At 37.3% G+C, this 21,288-nt stretch overlaps 1 protein-coding gene across 1 annotated transcript in view; it reads left to right on the top strand.

The window, feature by feature from the left end:
* BMPR2 (bone morphogenetic protein receptor type 2) overlaps nt 1-21,288 on the top strand; it is a 201,376-nt gene that overhangs the window by 137,624 nt on the left and 42,464 nt on the right. Inside the window, exons 4-5 of the mRNA XM_027123800.1 lie at nt 18,483-18,593; nt 19,359-19,450. Coding sequence (XP_026979601.1) covers nt 18,483-18,593; nt 19,359-19,450 — 203 coding nt within the window. The remainder of the gene's footprint in view (nt 1-18,482; nt 18,594-19,358; nt 19,451-21,288) is intronic.

Here is a 21,288-nt window from a genome sequence, read left to right as displayed (position 1 = left end):
AAAAGGAAGAGAGAAACCAAATCAATAAACAAATCTACCAATGATAATAATCTCTGAACACTAAACTAAGTTAAACATAAAACCAGAAACAAATTAGATGCAGAAAGCAAACCCCAAGTCTACAGTTGCTCCCAAAGTCCACCCCCTCAATTTTGGGATGATTCATTGTCTATTCAGATATTCCGAAGATGCATTCTACATCAAGTTGATTGTTGAGATTTAATCCACTGCTCCTGAGGCTCTGGGAGAGATTTTCCTTTCTTTTCCTTGTTCACACAGCTCCTGGGTTTCAGCTTTGGGTTTGGCCTCGCCTCTGCGTGTAGGTTGCCTGTGGGCATCTCTTCTTCACTCAGACAAGACAGGCTTAAAGTAGCAGCTGATTAGGGGGCTCTGGCTCACTCAGGTCCGGGGTGGGGAGGGAGGGAGGGGTACGGAATGTGGGGCGAGCCTGCGGCGGCAGAGACCAACATGACATTGCAACAGGCTGAGGCGCGCCATGTGTTCTCCCAGGGGAGTTGTCCCTGGATCACGGCACTCTGGCAGTGGTTGGCTGCACAGACTCCCGGGAGGGGAGGTATGGATAGTGACCTGTGCTTGCATACAGGCTTCTTGGTGGCTGCAGTAGCAGCCTTAGCGTTTCATGCCCGTCTCTGGGGTCCGTGCTGATAGCCGTGCCTCATGCCCATCTCTGGAGTTCGTTTAGGCAGTGCTCTGAATCCCCTCTCCTCGCGCACCCGGAAACAATGGTCTCTTGCCTCTTAGGCAGTTCCAGAGTTTTTCCCGGACTCCCTCCCGGCTAGCTGTGCCGCACTAGCCCCCTTCAAGCAGTGTTCACGCGGCCAACCCCAGTCCTCTCCCTGGGATCCGACCTCCGAAGCCCAAGCCTCAGCTCCCAGCTCCCATCCGCCCCGGCAGGTGATTGGCAGCGATTCTCTGTGCGGAAATCTCCCCACTTTGCCCTCTGCACCCCTGTCGTTGGGCGCTCCTCTGTGGTCCTGAAGCTTCCCACCACCAACCCCCACACAGCCCCTGGCTCAACCAGTGAAGGAGCTTCCTAGTGTGTGGAAACCTTTCCTCCTTCACACCTCCCTCCCGAGGTGGAGGTCCTCTCCCTATTCTTTTGTGTCTGTTTTTCGTTTTTTCTTTTGCCCTACCCAGGTACGTGGGGAGTTTCTTGCCTCTCAGGAAGTCTGAGATCTTCTGCCAGCATTTAGTAGGTGTTCTGTAGTTGTTGTTCCACATGTAGATATAGTTTTGATGTATTTGTTGGGAGGAAGGTGATCTCCACGTCTTACTCCTCTGCCATCTTGAAGGCCCCCCCCACATTAGTTGATTGATGCAGTTATACCACGTATTCCAGAAACCAGCTGCTGTATTTCCTAATCAAGGAGATTTTCCTGGCACATACACATGATTATTCCTACACAGCTAAATAGTTGCGACAGGTCAAGGGCAGAGACCTCTTTCCTTATGTTACATCTTAAAGATTATTCAAAGCTTGTAAGTTCTAGCTCCTCAACATACGTTTAGAGAATCCAAATTTGACCCTGCCTGGCACGAGTTTCCTATTTAAGAATGTCTTCATTTAGGCCAAATATGAAATGTAGTACCTCATATTACTATCCTTGTAGTTTTTCTCATGGTATTTCTATATCTGGCATGCACAGAAGATATCAGTTGCCCTTTATTACAGGTAAAACCAGCACTTATGTTCTTTTGAAGCATGTTTAAATTACACCCCCTACAACTTCTGTCAGTGGCTCAACTACCTTTTTTTTGTTTTTTTTTTTTTAATTTATTTTTGGTTGTGTTGGGTCTTCATTGCTGCCTGCAGGCTTTCTCTAGTTGCGGGGAGCAGGGACTACTCTTCATTGCGGTACGTGGGCTTCTCATTGCAGTGGCTTCTCTTGTTGCAGAGCACAGTCTCTAGGTGCGCGGGCTTCAGCAGTTGCGGCATGTAGGCTCAGTAGTTTTGGCCTATGGGCTGTAGAGCGTAGGCTCAGTAGTGTGGCACACGGGCTTAGTTGCTCCACGGCATGTGGGATCCTCCCAGTCCAGGGCTCGAACTTGTGTCCCCTGCATGGCAGGCAGATACTTAACTAGTGCGCTGCCAGGAAGCCCATCAACTACCATTTTTAAGACTGGGTATAGCTCTTCTCATCTTCTCAGCTATTTCAGGTTTTCTTTTGGTAGTAAAAGAACATATAATGACTACAAAATCTGTTGAATTCCACTGCAGAATAAGATGGCTTTTTATTTAGCTTGTTGGTTCCTCTGTTTTTATCAGTGCCATCCATAAAGCATTTGATTCCATTATTTATTATAAAGATACTGCCATGTTTATTAATTTTGCTAAATAAAATGTGGATCTTTTGCAGAAGAAAACCTACCTGATTGTATGTTTTTGATGCTAGCTATTGCTTTGTAATCTGGAAATGTCATTTACTTATAGATAATGCTGCACAGGGTGCTGTTTGAACAGACATACAGTTGTGAGGAACATTCTTTGATTTACAACTGCATTTATTCCTTATCGAATCTGTTTTTTGCAGTATTCTTGGCTTCATAATGAATGCCAAGCTTCTCCTCGTGAACATCATCCCAGAACTTTTGGTTTCATATCAGGCTGATCTGTCTGCCTCAATGATTCTTCAACAGCTCACAGTTACGCAGAACAGTTTAACTGTACTTAAGAACATCTTTTAAATGGTTTTGTTCCCCTCCCTTTATTCTATAGTTCATTGTAAAGACATCCTTTGACTATCCTATGTTGATGATTCTTCTAAGATGTAGATAGCCCCGTGTATTTGATTTATTATGTGCCTATTTTATTAATCTTATCTTTTAATATTTGGGAATAAGGAGAGCAGAGGATAATAGCTGTTTTTGGTTTTTTTTTGGTAAACCTACTGGCCATTTCATATAAAGTAGGATTTAACGGTGACAGTGTGAAATTGGTAAGATGCCTGTGGTATGTTTATATTTTGTAGACAAAGGAAAATAAGTTGAAAACTATCATTTTATTATATAGTTTGGCACTATACAATCGTGGCAGTTAATAATGGTGGTTAATAGTAGGGGTTAAGGAGAATTTTTGTTTGTGCAGTAAATCTTAAGTATCAGATACTAGCATTTCTAAACTCAGACATTCAGAGAAACTGGGATACCAAAAGTCAGATGTTAGAGGATAATTCCTTATGATAGTAAAGCAGGAACATTTTGTACACAGCCAATAAAGAGGGAAGCTCATACATGAAAACTGGTACTACATTGTGAACTCCTAGAGAACAAGCAGTGAGTTCTTTTAAAATGATGGTTGTTGGGTTTTCTGCTGCTTAAAATAGAAAATAATCCATATTTATTGTAGAATATTTAGAAAATACATATATAAAAATTGCTCAAAATCTTTGCTAACATTTCAGTGCATTTCCTTCTAGTCTTTTTTTCTGGGCTTAAGTATTTTATAGTAGAACATATGATATAAAATATATACAGTTCAACATAAAGCATCATCAAACCCAAATCCAGAAAAACATCCCAGATGACCCCTGTGTTTTGTCTCTTCCTAATCACAACTCATTTTTCCCCCTTTTCAGGATAGCTGTTATTATGACTCTTATGATAATCATTTCCTTGATTTCCATAATTTTTTCTGTAATCTTTCTTTAGTTTGTCTATCTTTTGATATATGCCCAAGAGTTTAATATAGTTAAATTTTTCCAGTTTTTAAACTTTATATTAATTGACTCAGAGCCTTTTCTTTTGTGTCTTGCTTCCTTCACCCAACAAGATGTTTTCAGATTTGTTTGTGTTACTGACAAAGCTGTAATTCTTCTGGCATATTTGTTTGTTTGTTTTTAATATAATGAATGCAAGTCATTTCCACACTGCTGCATAGTATTCCATTGTATAGATATACAACAATTACTTGTCCATTCTCTTGATGATAGACATTTGGGTTGTTTCTAATTTTTGTATATTGAGAATAATTCAACTGTGAACATTCATGAATGTATGTCCTGGTACACATGTGCATGTGTTTCTCCAAAGTCTATACCTAAGAGTAGAATTGCTTAATCATAGGAGATAGAGCTAAACTGTTGCCAAAGAAGTTGTACCAGAGGGCAGACAGCAAAAGCAAGAAGAACTACAATCCTGCACCCTGTGGGGGGAAAAAAAAATTCACAGAAAGATAGACAAGATGAAAAGGCAGAGGGCTATGTGCCAGATGAAGGAACAAGATAAAACCCCAGAAAAACAACTAAATGAAGTGGAGATAGGCAACCTTCCAGAAAAAGAATTCAGAATAGTGACAGTGAAGATGATCCAGGACCTCGGAAAAAGAATGGAGGCAAAGAACGAAAAGATGCAAGAAATGTATAAAAAACACCTAGACGAATTAAAGAACAAACAAACAGAGATGAACAATACAATAACTGAAATGAAAACTACACTAGAAGGAATCAACAGCAGAAAAACTGAGGCAGAAGAACGGATAAGGGACCTGGAAGACAGAATGGTGGAATTCACTGCTGTGGAACAGAATGAAGAAAAAACAATGAAAAGAAATGAAGACAGCCTAAGAAACCTCTGGGACAACATTAAACACACGAACATTTGCATTATAGGGGTGCCAGAAGGAGAAAAGAGAGAGAAAGGACCAGAGAAAATATCTGAAGAGATTATAGTCAAAAACTTCCCTAACATGGGAAAGGAAATAACCACCCAAGTCCAGGAAGTGCACAGAGTCCCATACAGGATAAACCCAAGGAGAAACACTCCAAGAAACATAGTAATCAAATTGGGAAAAATTAAAGACAAAGAAAAATCATTGAAAGCAGAAAGGGAAAAAGGACAAATAACATACAGGGGAACTCCCATAAGGTTAACAGCTGATTTCTCAGCAGAAACTCTACAAGCCGGAAGGGAGTGGCATGATATTCTTAAAGTGATGAAAGGGAAGACCCTACAACCAAGATTACTCTACGCGGCAAGGATCTCATTCAGATTCGATGGAGAAATCAAAAGCATTACAGACAAGCAGAAGCTAAGAGAATTCAGCACCACCAAACCAGCTCTACAACAAATGCTAAAGGAATTTCTCTAAGTGGGAAACACAAGAGAAGAAAAGGACCTACTAAAACAAACCCAAAACAATCAAGAAAATGGTCATAGGAACATACATATCGATAATTACCTTAAACGTGAATGCATTAAATGCTCCATCCAAAAGACACAGCCTTGCTGAATGGATACAAAAACAAGACCCATCTATATATGCTGTCTCCAGGAGATCAACTTCAGACCTAGGGACGCATTCAGACTGAAAGTGAGGGGATCAAAAAAGATATTCCATGCAAATGGAAATCAAAAGAAAGCTGGAGTAGCAATACTCATATCAGATAAAATAGACGTTAAAAAACGTTACAAGAGACAAGGAAGGACACTATATAATGATCACAGGATCAATCCAAGAAGAAGATATAAAAATTATAAATATATATGCACCCAACATAGAGCACCTCAATACATAAGGGAACTGCTAACAGCTATAAAAGAGGAAAACGACAGTAACACAATAATAGTGGAGGACTTGAACACCTCACTTACACCAATGGACAGATCATCCAAAATGAAAATAAGTAAGGGAACAGAAGCTTTAAATGACACAATATACCAGATAGATTTATTGATGTTTATAGGACATCCATCCAAAAACAGCAGATTACACTTTCTTCTCAAGTGCGCTCGGAACATTCTCCTGGATAGATCACATCTTGGGTCACAAATCAAGCCTCAGTAAATTTAAGAAAATTGAAATCATATCAAGCATCTTCTGACCATAACTCTATGAGGTTAGAAATGAATTACAGGGGAAAAAACATAAAAAACACTAACACACGGAGGCTAAACAATACATTACTAAATAACCACGAGATCACTGAAGAAATCAAAGAGGAAATCCAACAATACCTGGAGAGAAATGACAATGAAAACATGACAATCCAAAACCTATGGGATGCAGCAAAAGCACTTCTAAGAGGAAAGTTTATAGCTATACAAGCCTACCTCAAGAAACAAGAAAAATCTCAAATAAACAATGTAACCTTACACCTAAAGGAACTAGAGAAAGAAGAACAAACAAAACCCAAAGTTAGCAGAAGGAAAGAAATCATAAAAATCAGAGCAGAAATAAATGAAATAGAAATAAAGAAAACAACAGGAAAGATCAATAAAACTAAAAGCTGGTTCTTTGATAAGATAAACAAAATTGATAAGTCATTAGCCAGACTCCTCAAGAAAAAGAGGGAGAGGACTCAAATCAATAAAATTAGAAATGAAAAAGGAGAAGTTACAACAGATACCGCAGAAATACAAAGCATCCCAAGAGACTACTACAAGCAACTCTATGCCAATAAAATGGACAACCTGGAAGAATTGGACAAATTCTTAGAAAGGTATAACCTTCCAAGACTGAACCTGGAAGAAATAGAAAATATGAACAGACCAATCACAAGCACTGAAATTGAAACTGTCATTAAAAATCTTCCAAAAACAAAAGTCCAGGACCAGATGGCTTCACAGGTGAATTCTATCAAACATTTAGAGAAGAACTAACACCCATCCTTCTCAAACTCTTTCAAAAAATTACAAGGAAGGAACACTCCCATCTCATTCTATGAGGCCACCATCACCCCGATACCAAAACCAGACAAAGATACTACAGAAAAAGAAAATTACACACCAGTATCATTGATTAATATAAATGCAGAAATCCTCAACAAAATACTAGCAAACAGAATCCAACAGTACATTAAAAGGATCATACACCATGATCAAGTGGGATTTATCCAAGGGATACAAGGATTCTTCAATATATGCAAGTCAGTCAATGTGATACACCATATTAACAAATTGAAGAATAAAAAGCATATGATCATCTCAATAGATGCAGAAAAAGCTTTTGACAAAATTCAACACCCATTTATGATAAAAACTCTCCAGAAAGTGGGCATAGAGGGAACCTACCTCAACATAATAAAGGCCATATACTACAAACCCACAGCAAACATCATTCTCAATGGTGAAAAACTGAAAGCATTTCCTCTAAGATCAGGAAGAAGACAAGGATGTGCGCTCTCACCACTGTTATTCAACACAGTTTTGGAAGTCCTAGCCATGGCAATCAGAGAAGAAAAAGAAATAAAAGGAATCCAAATTGGAAAAGAAGAAGTAAAACTGTCACTGTTTGCAGATGACATGATACTATACATAGAGAATCCTAAGAATGCCACCAGAGAACTACTAGAGCTAATCAATGAATTTGGTAACGTTCCAGGATACAAAATTAATGCACAGAAATCTCTTGCATTCCTATCCACTAATGATGAAAAATCTGAAAGAGAAATTAAGGAAATACTCCCATTTCAATTTTAACAAAAAGAATAAAATACCTAGGACTAAACTTACCTAGAGAGACAAAAGACCTGTATGCAGAAAAATACAAGACACTGATGAAAGAAATTAAAGATGATACCAATAGATGGAGAGATATACCATGTTCTTGGACTGGAAGAATCAATATTATGCAAATGACTATACTACCTAAAGCAATGTACAGATGCAATGTACTCCCTATCAAATTACCAATGGCATTTTTTACGGAACTAGAACAAAAAAATCTTAAAATTTGTATGGATACACAAAAGACCCCGAATAGCCAAAGGAGTCTTGAGGGAAAAAAACAGAGCTGGAGGAATCAGGCTCCCTGACTTCAGACTATAGTAGAAAGCTACAGTAATCAAGACAATATGGTACTGGCACAAAAACAGAAATATAGACCATGGAGCAAGATAGAAAGCCCAGAGAAAAACCCATGCACCTATGGTCAACTAATCTATGACAAAGGAGGTAAGGATATACAATGGAGAAAAGACAGTCTCTTCAATAAGTGGTGGTGGGTAAACTGGACAGCTGCTTGTAAAAAGAATGAAATTAGAACACTCCCTAACACCATACACAAAAATAAACTCAAAACGGATTCAAGATCTAAATGTAAGACTGGACACTATAAAACTCTTAGAGGAAAACATAGGAAGAACACTCTTTGACATAAATCACAGCAAGATCTTTTTTGATCCACCTCCTAGAATAATGGAAATAAAAACAAAAATAAACAAATGGGACCTAATGAAACTTAAAAGGTTTTTCACAGCAAAGGAAACCATAACCAAAACCAAAAGGCAACCCTCAGAAGGGGAGAAAATATTTGCAAACAAATCAGCGGACAAAGGATTAATCTCCAAAATATATAAATAGCTCATGCATCTCAATATTCAAAAAACCAACAACCAAATCCAAAAATGGGCAAAAGACCTAAATAGACATATCTCCAAAGAATACATACAGATGGCCAAGAAGCACATGAAAAGCTGCTCAACATCGCTAATTATTAGAGAAATGCAAATGGAAACTACGAGGTATCACCTCACACCGGTTAGAATGGGCATCATGAGAAAATCTACAAACAACAAATATCGGAGAGGGTGTGGAGAAAAGGGAACCCTCTTGCACTGTTGGTGGGATTGTAAACTGATACAGCCACTATGGAGAACAGTATGGAGGTTCCTTTAAAAATTAAAAATAGAATTACCATATGATCCAGCAATCCCACTACTGGGTATATACCCACAGAAAACCATAATTCAAAAAGACACATGCACCCCAATGTTCATTGCAGCACTATTTACAATAGCCAGGTCATGGAAGCAACCTAAATGCCCATCGACAGGTGAATGGGTAAAGAAGATGTGGTACATATATAAAATGGAATATTACTCAGCCATAAAAATGAACTAAATTGAGTCATTTGTTGAGACGTGGCTGGATCTAGAGACTGTCATACAGAGTTAAGGAAGTCGGAAAGAGAAAAACAAATATCGTATATTAACACATGTAAGTGGAACCTAGAAAAATGGTACAGATGAACCGGTTTGCAGGGCAGAAACTGAGACACAGATGTAGAGAACAAAAGTATGGATACCAAGGGGGGAAAACCATGGTGGGGTGGGGATGGTCGTGTGCTGAATTGGGTGAATGGGATTGACATTTATACACTGATGTGTATAAAATTGATGACTAATAAGAACCTGCTGTATAAAAAAATAAATAAAATTCAAAAATTAAAAAAGCTGTACCTATTTGCACTACAAGCAAGAAGCATATGAAAGTTCTCATTGTAGCACTTTTGCTCATAATAATTGTTCATGGAGTTTTAAAAAAGGGACGAAAATATGACATCAGTAATTAATCATGGAGAGTGTAATAACTGTTACCATATTCTAAGGTCTTTCTACTGCCTGGAAAACTAGTTGGCATGGTCCAATAGTCTAAAATAAAATAGTAGATATAAACACAAATGTGTCACTAAGTATCTTAAATGTAAATAGATTAAATATTCCAGTTAAGAGACAAAGATTGTTTGGATTGAGTTAAAAACACTCTAGCATCCATATGCAAAAGAATGAAGTTGACCCCCTACTTCACACCATATACAAAAATTAACTCAAAATGGTTCAACAACCTCAATATAAAAGCTAAAACCATAGAACTTTTAGAGGAAAATATAGGAGTACATCTTCATGACCTAGGCTTTAGCAGTGAATTCTTACATATGACACCAAACCATAGGCAACAAAGGAAAAAGTAGATAAATTAGACTTCATCAAAATTTAAAATTTTTGTACTTCAGTGGACATATTAAGAAGGGGAAAAGATAACCTATCTACTGCAACATGGAGGAACCTTGAAAACATTATGCTAAGTGAAATAAGCCAGACAGAAAAGAGCAAATATTGTATGATTCCATTTACATGAAATATCAATCGTAGGCATATTCATAGAGAAAGAAAGTAGACTGGAGTTTACCAGATTGTTGGAGAAGGGGAGAATAAGGAGTTAATGGTTAATGGTTACAGAGTTTATCTTCGGGGTGATAAAGTTGCTTTTTTGTTTTTTGTTTAAATTGAAGTATAGTTGATTTACAGTGTTTTAGGTGTATAGCAAAATATGTGTGTGTGTGTGTGTGTGTGTGTATATTGTTTTTCAGATTCTTTTTCATTATAGGTCATTACAAGATATGGAATATAGTTACAGTGTCCTGTGCTATACAGTAGGTCCTTGTTGTTTATTTTTTTATGGTAGTTTGTACCTGTTAATCCCAAATTCCTAATTTATTTCTCCTGCTCCTCCTTTCCTCTTTGGTAACCGTAAGTTTGTTTTCTATGTTTGTGAGTCGGTTTCTCTTCGGTAAATAAGTTCATTTGTACCAATTTTTTCTTTAGATTCCACATATAAGTGATATTTTTGTCTTTGTCTGTCTGACTTACTTTATTTAGTATGATAATCTCTAGGTCCATCCATGTTTCTTCAAATGACATTATTTCATTCTTTTTTTTTTATGGCTGAGTAATATCATATTTTATCTATATATCTATATCTGTATACCACATCTGCCTTATCCATTCATCTGTCACTGGGCATTTAGGTTTCTTCCATGTCTTGTTGTTTTAACATAGTGCTGCTATGAATATAGGGGAGCATGTATCTTTTTAAATTAGAGTTTTTGTTTTTTCCGTATATATGGCCTGGAATGGAATTGCTGGATCATATGGTAACTATATTTTGAAGTTTTTAAGGAATCTCCGTACTGTTTTCATAATGGCTGTACCAGTTTACTTTCCTACCAACAGTGTATGAGGGTTCCCTTTTCAAGATGATAGTGAATAGCACTCTTTTAAGAAATGCTATGTTACTTTCTCAATGATGATTTAATGGCACATAGGAGAGAAATGTGTGTTGAATCATTATGTTTTACACCTGAAAATAATATTGTTGTACATCAGTTATATCTAGATTTTTTTAAAAAGAGATGTATGAAAAAACAGAACATAGATGTCCAATTCAAAAAATAAAAATCTAGATGACAAGTCATAGCTTGAGTTATGCTTTAAGCAGTGTAATTTTTGTCTCATTTTTTCCTCTGAAATAAAAAAAAATGTAAGTACCATATAGTTGGCATTTGTAATGTTTTCAAGACATTACTTTATTAATTCATATGTGTTTGAATTACATAAGGAAATAAATATCCATTTAAATAATTAGCCTTTCTAATTTGGAAATAGCAAACCTTTGTTTCACACTAGATTTGTGAATTTGTATTAATGCAGTTAAAGAACAACTTCATTCTATGAAAAATAAATTTTGTCTGTCACATTTGATACTGAAAATCAGCCTCTGTACACCAGCCCCAGTTTGAATTTCAGAGAAAGAGTTTGGATGAAGTAGAAAAGAATAGCTTTATTGCTTTGCCAGGCAAAGGGGGCCAGAGCAGGCTAATGCCCTCAAAACTGTGTCCCAGGGACTTCCCTAGTGGCGCAGTGGTTAAGAATCTGCCTGCCAATGCAGGGGACAAGGGTTCAAACCCTGGTCCGGTAAGATCCCACATGCCATGGAGCAACTAAGCCCGTGCGCCACAACTACTGAGCCTGTGCTCTAGAGCCCACAAGCCACAACAACTGAGCCTGCGTGCTGCAGCTACTGAAGCCCGGGTGCCTGGATCCTGTGCTCTGCAACAAGAGAAGCCACCACAGCAAGAAGCCTGCACACCACAACGAAGAGTAGCCCCTGCTCGCCGCAACTAGAGAAAAGCCCGCACACAGCAACGAAGACCCAAAGCACCCATAAATAAATAAATACATACATACATACATACATACATACATACATACATACATACATACAGTAAACTATTAAAAAAAAAACAAAAACTGTGTCTCAGTGTGGGGGGGGGCGGTTTGTGAGGAGTCTTATACTCAAGGGGAGGGGTTGCTTATAAGGATCTGGGTGCCTGCAGGACCTGCATTCCTTCAGTCTAGAGATCATCTGGTGTCAGGTGGTCTCATGATAGGATTCTGTGGTTCTCGAGGTTATCGAACTGTGACCTCTCTGGAATGAAGAATGCTTCATCAAGCAGTTAACATCTTCCATTTGGTGGTGGTTTTCGTACTTCAGAGGAGCTCAAAAATACTGATATGTATATCCCTTGAGGAGGAACCAGTACCCTGCTCCAAAGCTGCACTGTTGTTTTTGTACTACTCCTCCCTGTCTCTGCATCCCCTCCCTTCCTCGATTAGGAACTGTTTGAACCTGCCCTTTGGAACTCAGGGAAGGTCATGGAGGCTGAATGAAGCTTATTTCCTACAAACAAGAAACGAGGGACACAGAAAGGGTTTTGTGCCCAGGAGTCCCACAGGGCCTGGTTGGTTTCACATGGGTGCTAAAATTGGGGCAGATATTTTATTTTAATGTTAACTAGATGAATTGGATTTAATTTTGTATGCCCTTTTTTTTTCCTTCAATAATAAATTCTAGTGATTTCCTAAGTTTTTACCTTAGGAAACTAGAAAAAGAGGAGCAAATTAAATCCAAAATAAGCAGAAAGAAAGAAGGAGTAAAAGTTAGATCAGAGATCAGTTGAATTGAAAACAGGAAATTAATAGAGAAAAGGCAACAAAACCAAAAGCTGGTTCTTTAAAAAGATCAATAAAATTGATACACCTCTAGCCAGGCTTCCAAGAACAAAATGAAAAAAGAAATAAATTTCTAATAATCATAAATGAAAGAAATGTCATGACTACAGATCCCATGGATAGTAAAGGAATATTATGAACAACTCTATGTTAACAGATTTGATAACTTAGATGTATTGGACCAATTCCTTGAAAGACACAATCTACCAAAACTCACACAGGGAGAAATATATAATCTGAACAGGTGTTTATCTATTAAAGAAATTGAATCAATAATTAATACTTTCTAATACCAAAAGCATCAAGCTGAGATGGTTTTATTGTTGAATTCTAGAGAACATTTAAAGAAGAAAGGATACAAGTTCTCTATAATTTCTTCCAGAAAATAGGAGCTTAGAGAACACTTCCTATTTCATTCTGTGAGGCCAGCATTACCGTGATACCTTGACAGTGAAAAGACAATCCACACTAAGATAAAATATTTGCAAAACACATATCTGATAGAGGATTTGTATCTGAAATATGCAAAGAACTGTTAAAACCTAACAATAAGAAAACAAACAGCCCAATTAAAAAGTAGAAGATCTAAATGGACAGCTCACCATAGAAGATAGACAGATGGCAAATAAGCATATGCTCAACATCCTATGTCATGAGGGAATTGCAAGTCAAGACAACAATGAGATACCAGTTTGAAAAAATCTATTAGAATGGCTAAAATCCAAAACACTGACTACACCTAATGCTGACAAGGATGTAGAACAACAGGAACTATTCATTGCTGGTAGGAATGCAAAAGAGGACAGCCACTTTGAAGAGAGTTTGACAGTTTTTTTACAAAGCTAAACAAAGGCTTACCATACCATGTAACAGTCATGCTACTCAATATCCAGGTGAGCTGAAAGCTTCTGTGCACACAGAAACCTGTACATAAATGTTTATAGCAACTTTATTCAAAGCTGTCAAAAACCAGAAGGATCCAAGATGTCTTTCAATAGGTGAATGGATAAACTGGGGTACCATGGAATATTATTCACTGTTAAAAATAAACTGTGTAGCCACAAAAAGACATGGAGGAATCTTGTATGCATATTGCTAAGTGAAAGAAGCCAGTCTGAAAAGGCTACATACTGTATTCCAACTATATGACATTATGGAAAAGGTAAAAATCAATGAGTGCCAGAGTGGGAGTTGGAGTGAAATATGAGTAGGTGGAGCACAGGGAACTTTTAGGATAGCAAAGCTATTCTGTATGATACTGTCATGATGGATACATGACATTATGTATCTGTTAAAACCTGTAGAACTATACAACACAAATCTTGAAACTTAATGAAACTATGGCCTTTAATAATAATGTATCAATATTGGTTCATAATTTGTAATAAATGTTTCCATACTGTCTTCGTCTGCTCCAGCAGCTGTAGGGGAGAAAAAATCATTTTCCCTCCACCCTTCTAGGTTCTTGGCTGAGACCAAGACAGAATGACAGGAGAAAAACAAACATGTATATACCTCCTACATACATGGGAGATACCCAGGAGAAAAATGAGTGACTCTCCAAAATTGCCCAAGCTATCATCTTTTATATGCCATCCCCAGCTAAAGAGCAAAGAAGATTGGGGTAGAGGTGAGATGGAGACCACTTATGGGAATTTACGAGGCAAAGCAAAATAAACAAGGGTATAGTTGTTATGCAGATTTAAGTATAAGCTTTCTATAGTAAGTTTTATTCTTCCTCGTCCTGGTACAGAGAGAGAGAGATACCTTTACAAATGGATATTTCCCTTAGAAATGTAAATATCCCTTATAAAAGGATAACTTCTATTAGGTTTTCAGAGCTTCTCCAGTGTCTGCTGTTTCTTAAAAATAACCAGATCAAGAAAATCCTTATGCCAAAGGGGCATATTTTGGGGTGCCATATTCTGTTCCCCTTCCCAGCCATAATAAAATAACATAACAAGTGGCTTGAACAACACAAATTTATTTTCTTACCGTCCTGAAGGCTAGAAGTTGGAGGTTAGGGTTCCAGCGTGATTGGGTTCTACTGAGGACTCTTCTGGGATTGCAGATGGCCTTCTTCTCACTGGTTCTTCACAGGGCAGAGAAAGAGAAAGCAAACACTCTCTTGTTTCTTCTTATAAGCACACTAATCCCACCCACTGTGAGCCCATTCTCATGGCCTCATCTAAACCTGTCTTCAAAAGAACCCATGTCCAAAAGTCATCACATTGGTAGTTAATGCTTCATCATATGACTTTTAAGGGAACACAGTTCAGTGCATAGCATACACTAATGGAAGCTATTAATAAGAGAAATCGTGTGTTGGGGGGTGGTATATGAGAAGTGTCAGAACTTTCTGCATAGTTTTTCTGTAAACCTAAACATCTCTAAATAATAAAGTCTATTAAAAATAATAACAAGGCTAAAGATTATGAATTTCAATTTCAGAGAGATTTAAAAATAGATGACATTTCCTTTGATATTCACTGCCCAATAGAATGCTAAATATGACAAGAACAAGCCATGTCAAGTCAGCATTCACCATGTTCCACCTTTTGGTCTTTCTTTTCCTTTTTCTGCCTTCCTTGAAACTCTCTACCTTACTTTAAATGTCACTATTTTCCACCATATCCTTGTTTCTTGTTTGGTCCTCCACTTTTCACCTCCTACCTTTTCTCTCTCTTTGACTTCAGTGGACCATAAAAATAAAATGTGAGCTTCCATAATAATGAATCTGTAATCTGATTGTCTTATACTATAGTTTAAAGCTTCAGTTACCTTAAAAAAATACAAAGTATCTGAAAGTCAGTAATGATCTGACAGTCAATAAAGGGAAGATCAATAAGCACATAAAATAATTTGTGTATATCTTATTGTAAAAAATCTATAGATTATTATTTAGTTTGTGTGTGCCTGTATCTGTTTTTTGTGTGTTGAAAATAGTATTTCTTTTGGGTTGGGCATATTCTAAAGTCAGGTTTTTTTTAAAGGTAAAATTCATATAACGTAGAAATAACCATGTTAAAGTGTGCCATTTAGTGTATTTACAGTGTTGTGCAACCTCTATCTAGTTCCAAAACATTTTCATCAATCCAAAACGGAATTCTGTACCTGATGAGTCACTGCAGATTTCCCCCTCACCTGAGTCACTGGAAACTACTAATCTGCTTTCTGTTTCTGTGGATTTGTCTATTCTGGGTATTTCATTTAAATGGAATCTTAGGGCTTCCCTGGTGGCGCAGTGGTTGAGAGTCCGCCTGCCGATGCAGGGGATACGGGTTTGTGCCCCGGTCCGGGAAGATCCCACATACCGCGGAGCAGCTGGACCCGTGAGCCATGGCCGCTGAGCCTGCGCGTCCGGAGCCTGTGCTCCGCAACGGGAGAGGCCACAACAGTGAGAGGCCCGTGTACCGCAAAATAAATAAATAATAAATAAATGGAATCATAGAATATGTGACCTTTTGTATGTATCCATTATATGGATAGACCACATTTTGTTTATTCAATCATTAGTTTATGAACATTTGTGTTGTTTCTACTTTTGGCTATTGTGATTAGTGATGCCATGAACATTTCTGTAGAAGTTTTTGAACAGTTAATTTTTTTTTTTTTTTTTGCGGTACGCGGGCCTCTCACTGTTGTGGCCTCTCCCGCTGCGGAGCACAGGCTCCGGACGCGCAGGCCGAGCGGCCACGGCTCACGGACCCAGCCGCTCCGCGGCACGTGGGATCCCCCCGGACCGGGGCACGAACCCGTGTCCCCTGAATCGGCAGGCAGACTCTCAACCACTGCGCCACCAGGGAAGCCCTGAACAGTTAATTTTAATTCTTTTTGGTATATGACTAGGAGTCGGATTGCTGGATTTTATGGTAATGCTAGGTTTAACTTTTTGAGGGACTTCCAAAATATTTTCTACTGTAGCTGCACCATTTACATTCCAACAATAATGTACAAGAGTTCTAATTTCTCTCCCCATTCTTGCCAACACTTTTGTCTTTTTTTAAATTATAGCCATCCTAGTGTATGTATGAAGTGATGTCTCACGGTAAAATGAGGTTTCCTCCTATAACTTACTCTATATGTTAAATTTATGTGCAATTATTAATATGTTAGTCTATTAAAATACAATAAATGTCCTTCAGATTAAGAGAGTACTATAGTGCTTCAACAGATCCTTCTATAGAAATATTGTTTTGACATTTTAATATTTAATTGTGCTTAATTTGAGACAGATACGTTCATTTAGAACAGGAATGCCCATCAGAGGAACTCTTTGCCATGCTGGCTTTTGAGTTTGCCATAGAGCCTTCTAGTTTGATAGAATACATAATGTCCAAAGTGAAAAAGATTTAAAACACAATATGCTTGATTTTGACAGAGTGCAAAGAATGATTAAATAAAGATATTAGCAGTCGTTAAGCCGAGTATCTGGTCATTATTATCAAATACTGCGTGAATACCTCCAGTTAAATGAATATGAACAGCTATCTCATAAGATAATTCATTCCTTTCTTTTTCTTTTTTAATTTTATTTTTGGCTGCGTTGGATCTTCGTTGCTGCGCAGGCCTTCTTTGGTTGCGGATATGGGGGCTACTCTTTGTTTTGGTCCGCGGGCTTCTCGTGACAGTGGTTTCTGTTTGTTGTGGAGCACGGGCTGTAGGCGTGCCAGCTTCAGTAGTTGTGGTACGCAGGCTCAGTAGTTGTGGCTTGCGGGCTGTATAGCGCAGGCTCAGTAGTTGTGGCGCACGGGCTTAGTTGCTCCGTGGCATGTGGGATCTTCCTGGACCAGGGTTCGAACCTGTGTCCCCTGCATTGGCAGATGGATTCTTAACCACTGCGCCACCAGGGAAGTCCCATTCATTCCATTTTAGACAGCTCTGTTTATAAACTTAAGTTCTTCTGTATGCTAGGTTAATAACTGCTGTCCTTGAACAGATACTAATTGGATCTTGTTATTCTCTCTAGCTACAGGTCCATTTTTTCACATGAAGACAGCTATCATATCCCCTCAAGTTTTCTCCTTTTCTATATCTGACACTTCTAATTCTTTCTACCCATCACATTTCAGAGTTCTTATACCTTCACTGTTCTACTTGCTCTCTTCTGGATGTGCTCTAGTTTGTAGTCATCCATTCTAAAGGGTATTTCTCTAGATATTATCTGATCCAAAGAATGGAACTAACACATAAGATGGTTTGCATGCTCATGATAGGCCTGTGATTTAGATATGTGTGTTCCCTTTCTGCAAGTGAATAAGCTTAGGCGCAGACAGGTAAAGATATATTCCCAAGGTCATAGAATATGTGGAAGAAGTCCAGTTCAGGTTTAACTGTCTGCAAAGCTATACTCTTTTCCTTAATAATCATAATACCAATATTGATAAACATAATAACATTTATTGCACAGGTAGAATATACTCAACACTGTACTAAGTACTTAGACTCCCACTTAAGCCTCACAGAAGACTTGTGAGGTAGAGATTACTATTTTTACAAATGAGAGAATTGAAGATCAGAAAATTCTAATAATTTTCTAAAGGCCACTGAGAGACTAGTGTAGTCAAGATTGAAAACCAAATGTGATTCCAAAGATTGTTCTTTTAAATATTATACTGTTCTGTCTATGCTGTTCCATGATATAGTTGATATTTCGGTAATTAAGAGCACAACTACCAGGTGTTTCAGTGTTCTAGGTCTATATAAAATAATACATATGATTAAAAATATACAATTTACAGTTATTACAAATTTATTATTAATTTTTCTTTCATTTCATTTGATGCAAAAACACTGCTGATTTGACTATATATTGATATAGCCTTTCTGTCAGTATTTAGCAAAATACCAAAAAGAAAGGGTGACTATATTTAAAACTTTGTTTTCTTTTAGGTCCACCTCACTCATTTAACCGAGATGAGACAATAATCATTGCTTTGGCATCAGTCTCTGTATTAGCTGTTTTGGTAGTTGCCTTATGCTTTGGATACAGGATGCTGACAGGTAAAAATATAATTTTTTGTTTTGTTATTTATTAAACATGTCATTTAATCAGAATTGATTTTATTTTATAAAAATTCATCATGGTAAAAAACATCTCTGTGCTGTGGTAACCCCAGAGTCATCCTTCTCTCTTAAACTTTTTGTCCTAGTTTTTATGAAAGGTTTCAAACATATACAAAATACCTATTACCCAGCTTCAATGAGTATCACATCTGTATATCATCTATAGCCCCACTCACCACATGCTTCCATTCCACTGGATTATTTTGAAATAAATTGAAGGTATAACTTATCTGTAAATATTTTAGTATTATCTCTGAAATATAAAGACTTAAAATATATATAACCACAATACCATTTTTATATCTAAAAATAACAGTAATTCCTAAATATCATCAACTGTCTAGTTGGTTCTCATAAACTTTAGATTTGACAAGCTTTTTAGGAAATCAGCACCCATTCATTCATTCAAATAACTTTAATAAAACCTTCTTTAATGTTTCTGCATATTTCTTAGGGTTTTATACTGGGTGTGTTACTAGAACAATCTCCCAGAATTCAGCTTTTGTGTTATTCATTTTTCATCTTCATTTATGAATGATTCCTAGTTTAGTAAATAGTTTTATTCCCATTGACGTTAGGCATAAGTCTTGCTGTCTGTCCTTCTGTAGATCTTTTTTTAACTGTCATATATTAAAAAGTGTAATAAAGATTTTCTTTTTAAGAGAACCACACATTAGCAGGTTCTTTTTCCTTTTCCTCTAGGAGACCGTAAACAAGGTCTTCACAGTATGAACATGATGGAGGCAGCAGCATCAGAGCCCTCTCTTGACCTAGATAATCTGAAACTGTTGGAGGTAAGATTGCTTTCAGATTACGAACTGTTTTTTCTGCTCTCATAGTATATCTGAGACGGGGCTTCCCTGGTGGCGCAGTGGTTGAGAGTCCACCTGCTGTTGCAGGGGACACGGGCTCGTGCCCCGGTCCGGGAAGATCCCACATGCCGCGGAGCGGCTGGGCCCGTGAGCCATGGACGCTGAGCCTGCGCATCCAGAGCCTGTGCTCCACAACGGGAGAGGCCACAACAGTGAGAGGCCCGCATACTGCAAAAAAAATTAAAAATAAAAAATAATAGTATATCTGAGACAGTGATTTCATTAACTCATTCATTTATTCAACAAGCATTATCAATTTTGTGCCAAGGCCTATTCTAGGCACTGAGAATGTTGGTGAACAATACAGATACATGAGGCTTATATTCTAGTGAGAGAGAGGCTACAAGAGGTTAAATAAATGAAAGTACAGTTGACCCTTGAACAACATGGTTTTGAACCGAATGGGTCCACTCATACACAGATTTTTTTTCAATAGTAGATACTATAGTACTACACCATCCACAGTTGGTTGAATCTATGGATGTAGAACCATGGACACAGAGGAACCATGTATATATGAAGGGTCAACTATAAGCTATACGTGGATTTTGAACTATGTGGAGGGGTTGGTGTCCCTAACCCTCACATTGTTCAGAGGTCAACTGTATATTTCAAGTAGTAGTAAGTGCTATGGAGAAAAAAAAAGCAAATGAGATAAGAAAGTTATGGAAAAGGAGTTATTAAAGAAAATATATTTAGAAAGGAGATGATCATTGAATACAGACTTGAACAAGAGTATGGGAATAAAGACATCAGATTCTGAGAAAAATGTGCTAGACAAGCAATTCACAGTAGATGATGAATAAATATTCCTTGTCTGTGTATATATTGTATATTGTATAGGTATATATGAATATTATGTTTTGTATAGAATTAAATTTTCATTTGGTAATATCTCAGAACCTGTGTTAAAAGTCTTACCATGATGAATGTTTTTATGATCTTTATTAGGATAAATTAACTAAACCAGAGACTGCTAAATAATAGATCTGATAGATTTGGTTATATAAAACATTTTAAGAACCTTCCATTTGGGAGAAAAATATAATAAAAGTTAAAAGCAAAATTTGAAAAAGGTATTTCAACACATAAACAATTGATAAAGAGATGGTAGAAATCAACATTAAATAAACAGTCCATCAAAAATAGACAAAAGAGATGAATTATCAATTCACAGGAGAAGTAAGTATGCCTAGTAAATGTATAATAAGATGTCCAATTTACTAAACTGGAAAAAATACTAATTAAAACCATTAGGATTTTATCCTGGACTGAGTAAAAGAAACACTCCCAAACATTGCTGATTTAACTTTATATTGATACAGCCTTTCTAAAGGGCAGTCTGTTTGTTAAAATTTAAATTAGAAATAGTGAATGAAATATAACAAATATCCTTAAATGGTAAATCCCTAACCATTTTTTCAGTAAAAAGTCAGAGAAATCCCAGAAGCCAAAAATGAAGAGAACAGTTGCATCTTGCTGGGGGGTTTTTGAGTTATTTTTTATTGTACTGTATTGTACTAGATATTGTGAATGTCATATTGTGGAGACCCTGTATTCTGTTAGGTTCTTCTAAAGTGTGTTCATTTCGTTGTTTATTTTAGTAGGTGATTAACTTGGTTGGACATATTGCAAACTCATCTCCTGAGCTGAAGTTTAGTTACTTTTTATCTTTAGCTGGAGTCTGTCCCATGCATTAATTGGGTTTCCAACTCTCTGACTCTCCTTTTTGGGATTCTCCCTTAATTTTCCATGCTGTG

This window comes from Aethalodelphis obliquidens, unplaced genomic scaffold (assembly GCF_003676395.1).
Source record: "Aethalodelphis obliquidens isolate GAN/ISIS:26980383/991018 unplaced genomic scaffold, ASM367639v1 scaffold2, whole genome shotgun sequence".
Classification (NCBI taxonomy): Eukaryota; Metazoa; Chordata; class Mammalia; order Artiodactyla; family Delphinidae; genus Aethalodelphis; species Aethalodelphis obliquidens.
Note: the sequence above shows the minus strand (reverse complement) of the source record. Positions and strands in the feature narration are given on the sequence as shown.